This window comes from Gavialis gangeticus, unplaced genomic scaffold (assembly GCF_001723915.1).
Source record: "Gavialis gangeticus isolate Ggan-Ray unplaced genomic scaffold, GavGan_comp1, whole genome shotgun sequence".
In the NCBI taxonomy this organism is placed as follows: domain Eukaryota; kingdom Metazoa; phylum Chordata; order Crocodylia; family Gavialidae; genus Gavialis; species Gavialis gangeticus.
The window spans coordinates 240,566,789-240,571,365 of record NW_017729032.1 but is presented as its reverse complement, the minus strand read 5'-3'; the positions used below and the strand labels follow the sequence as shown (position 1 = coordinate 240,571,365).

The window sequence follows — 4,577 nt, the reverse complement described above, 5'->3', positions numbered from 1 at the left end:
TCTTTGATAAGAGAGGCTCCCTTTTACAGTGGAGAGACCTTGTAGACTCAGGAGTAACTATTTACAGAATTTAGTTTTTATACAGGGAATAATTATAATATACATGCAAATATTAAATGATATCAAAAGTTTGAAATACTCTACAATACAATAAGGGTGAGTTTATACAAAAATAACAGTTAATAAATATTTGCACTTAAGAGATGATCAAGCTAATGACACACACACTATGCTAAATACTCATTATATTAATCCCCTAATTATTCACAGCTAAATACCATTCACCCCTACTTGTGCCCAAAGGATGGAGGCAGGGGCAGTCCCTTGCTCCTCTCCTCAAATGTTTTGAGGGCTCCAGCTGTCTTGGGCTATCCCAGGTAGGCCCAGGCATCTTGCAGTCTGCAGAGGCTGTTCTGACTGCAGACCGCTGCAAAACACAGGTTCTTAGCCACCTCCGTGAATGCTGCTCTGCTTGTGTACTGCCTCTCCAAACCCACAGAGCTATTTATGCAATTAAGCATGTGGAGAAATAACTCACTGCCACAGGCAGGCCAGACAGCACCTCTGGTCTCACTTTCTCTTTAGGCCCTTAGGCACTGGCATTCGGGGAACTTACCCTTGCTGGCGTCTCTTTCCGCCAAGCTGACAGTTCCACCGCAGTCCTTTCCCCAGCCACTCGCGTGGGTTTATCCTACTCTTTTATCAACCCCCAAGTTTTTCCCCCAGTGGGGAATTAGTATCCTACTCTAGGGGCTCCCTGGGGCTTTGTCTTCACCCAAAGAAAGTTGTGAAGCTGGCTTGAACTCCGAGGGCTCATTCTAGGGGTCTGCTCTTTCCAGCTCAACCCTCATGTGCTCTGCTGACCTCTTGCCTGCTCATGAAGATTTCAGTATGCACCCTGGGGGTGGGGTGGGGCCACTGCAGGCTCTTACCAGCCCTCTTCACTCAGCATGTGCCTCTTATTCCCACCACTGGGGATGGGGAGACACCCTGGTTCAAGGGGAGCCATCCAGTAAATCCCTGGGCTGGAATTTTCTTGGGCTCTCAAGCTGACTTCTTAAATCTTGAATCTCCCTGTTGGGGATAATCCTGGACTACAAGTGTGGTGCTCCCCCCTCCCCCAAGTCCCAAGATTCTCCTCTTGGCCTCATACACCTTCGTCCTGCCAAATGTACCATTCCAGCCTGGGGTAGGTGTCAACTTAGCTATGACTTTAGCCCCAAGCCCAGGGGCAAAGCCAAAGCTGAGCTGCCATCATGCTTGGGTTGGTATTTGAATGTGTGATGAGGCCTTTTTCTGTATGTTGTTTGGGGGATAATTTTATCTAGGATTTAAACAAATATAGTATTGTGAATGACTGGCAAACCAAAACACTTAAGACTTTCTTGTGGGGAAAAATGAAATTATTTATTAGCCTCTTAAAGGATTTTTGGATCAAACTTGGCTTATAAATAAAACTTTTGTGTGTAATATTTGTAAGGGAAACACTGCAGTGCTTTTTTTTTTTTTCAAGTGAGAACTCAAAAATGAAATTGGCTAAGAACTTGCTAAACAGATGAAAAAAGATTATATATAGAGTAAAAATACTCAAGCATTACTATGTTGCCAACCTCAAGTGCAAAAATTGGCATGGGTTAATTTTTTAGAATTTTTTTTTCATTTGTCTTCTGGCTTCTGAGACTGGAGTGCTGGTTTTATGCTTTCAGACTCTTTTTCTTGGTTCCTCTTCATCCATTGACACTGGAAACAAGATGTAAGATAAGAATCTGTCTGTTTCTCGGTTCCAGCAGCTGGGATTTAAAGGAAGCATCAAGTATTTAAAAACAAGTATTATAAATTGCCATAGTTAGCAAGGCTTGTAAATACAGAAAACTCTGGGAAATATCCCCCCCACCCCCAGCTATAGTTCCATTAAGCTATAGACATTTATAGGAACCACCCCCTCAGTCTCTATCCGGAACCTTTTGTCACAAGTTTAATGATCTAGTGTTAAGAAATTCAGGAGCAATAAACTAGTTTCTGTAGTGGGTTCAGCAACTGCTTAAAGTTGCCCATCATCCAAAGGTATTTGCTGTTGTTTCTTCCTGCCTCTAAACTTAAGCTGACAAGAGGTGTGTACAGAAATGCTTTGTACACATTTTGCAGTACTGTAACTTAGAGCACTTATAGCACTATAAAGTTACAGCACTTTTAAACATGATAGAAGTGCAGTGTTTGGTGTGGGGAGCCTCTATCCTTCCTGCACTTTCCAGGCTAGGTGGCAGGGGGCACTCTGCAATTTCCTGGGGCTTCTCCACTGTTCAGAACTTTGACCAGTGTACAAAGGTTATTTAACACTCTGTAGGTTGCTGAAGTACTATAAAGTATAGTGCTTCAAATGTTAATCCCTCATATAACAAGGGTTAATTTAAACCTCTGTACCCATGTTTAAAGTGCTGTAAAGCTGTACGCTTATGTTAATTCATAGCAATAAAGCTCTTTTAAATGGCAAAAAAAAAGGCAACTTCTGTATACACCTAAGGAAGGAGACTGTACAGTTAATAGCTCAGCATTGCCAACCTCCAATTTAGGGGGAAAAATAGATGAGAAAACTATGTACTTAGTCATAAAAAAACGCTAAAACTTTAAAAATGTTACTTAAGCTGTCTTCTCACCCCTCTCCCAAATTCTGAGATTAGAAGATAGGGAAATTCTGCTTCTATGTGAGCATTTTCAGGAACGTGGAAAGCTACTAGTTGGTTGAGAAGTTTTTACAGTCTTCCCTTAGTTAAGGATTGGAATGGGTTTCTGCTGCCTGGTGTGCACTGTGCTTTGTGTCCTTTTGTGTCCTGTTTCTGTTGGGCATGGTTTCTGTCCACACGCCACCCCTGAAGATAGCCTCATCAGTCCCTGCTCCCTTTCCTCACATTAAATATGAGAACCCCCCCCTCCAGCGCCACTTCCTGAAATGCCTGCCTAGTTTCCATTTTTTTTTTCCTTTTTTTTTTCTGGATACTGTGTTGGCTTCTGCCTAGCTTTCTTGTGATCCCTAGATATTATTCAAATTCAACTTTTAGGATACAGCAGCCCAGCTGAGTTTTATTGAATGCAGATCCCCTTTTATAGGCCAAAGTGAAGAGAAGAGGAGAGAAACAAGGAAAGGAAGGGAAAGACTTGGTGGGTATGGTCCACAAACCATCATCCTGCTTTTCCACTAGGGGTCATTCTGTCCAGGAAGTCATATATTGACTTAGTCTGTAGGACAAGATAAGCAGAACAGTAGCTGCTTCTGGTGGTAAACTGGAATTCTTCCAAGGCTAATCTCCCCACCTTCACCTATTGCTCTAGAAAGAACTGGCAGAAGACAAAGGTATGTATGCACCTTTTATAAGTTGAATAAGATGTACATAGAGCACAAGCTTTAGTGAACTTGAGTTCTCTTCATCAGACACTGTGAAAGGACAGCATAGAGCAGGAGCGCATAAAGTGATCTGAATAGCAACAGGTGGTGGTATAGATCAGTGTTTTCCAAATTTTTAGATGATTGGGACATACCTTGGTTTGTTTATTTATTTATTTTTTTAAACTAAAATTTAGTGGCATACTTCACTCTTTTGTGTGTACAATTGCATGCAACTTTTTAAAAAAAAAAAAAACATATAGCACTGCCAGAAGAAATAATACCAGTGCTGAGATGTATACGGTTTAAAATATGACATGAAAGGTATATTTCTTAAGCAAGGGATAATTTTCTGTACCGCTTGACACCAGTGGTTCTCAACCTTTTTAGCCTCAAGACCCCTTCCATATCTTCTGAAATTTGTGATACTGCAATTGAAAATCACTGAGAGCGATCTAAATTTGGAAAAGAGATGGAAGGTACCTCAAGGCTGACAAAGTTAAGAACAGCTGATTTTTAGCTGGTGCCACTTACGGGTGGTGGGGACAGGACTTCACCCTGCTGTTTCTTATTCTTTCTGCTCTCTTCCCTTGCCTCACCTCTGGTCTCTACCTCAGGGGGGCAAGGGCAGCCCTTTGCTGAGGCTTCTCTTGCATGTCTTGCATGCTGGCAGCCACTCCCTCTGTCCTCGCTGCTGGCCCCAGCTCATCCCCGTAAGTGGGAGGAATGGAGGGGATGAGTTGGGCTGTAAAGCATCTGCCTACTTGCAGCAGTGTGTGCTGCTGGGCGTGTTGGTGGGGTCTGGTACAGGTTGCTTGGGAGTGGGTTAGGTAGTGGTTCTTAGAGTAGCAGGTGCTGGAATAGCTGGAGCAGGTGCCACGTGCCAGATGGGGGAGGAGAGGATTTACTTCCTTGCAAGGAGGGGTTGGGGTCTCTTGGTAAATCCCTGTTACTGTCACAGTACACTAGTGTTCCCTGACATGCACCTTTTGGGAATCACTGGCGTATACGATGTTGGTAGAGTTGCAGGTGAATGAACGTTACATATCATACTCCTTTTAATTTGGTCTAATGGTGATGTGATCTGTATTGATGTGAAGACCTAGCAGGCATTTGTGTCCATTGTAAGGCTGCATGCCTTGATGAAGATGGCAGTTAGTCTATTGTTTTGAGATGCATTGTTTGGTAGTTTATTATT

The 4,577-nt window shown here is 42.8% G+C and overlaps 1 protein-coding gene across 1 annotated transcript in view; it reads left to right on the top strand.

Annotated features, from left to right (window-relative positions):
- Window positions 1-3,278: 3,278 nt before the first annotated feature.
- Window positions 3,279-4,577, top strand: part of GBE1 (1,4-alpha-glucan branching enzyme 1) — a gene marked incomplete at its 5' end in the record, with an annotated part of 443,948 nt that continues 442,649 nt past the window's right edge. Inside the window, one exon of the mRNA XM_019523899.1 lies at window positions 3,279-3,349. Coding sequence (XP_019379444.1) covers window positions 3,279-3,349 — 71 coding nt within the window. The remainder of the gene's footprint in view (window positions 3,350-4,577) is intronic.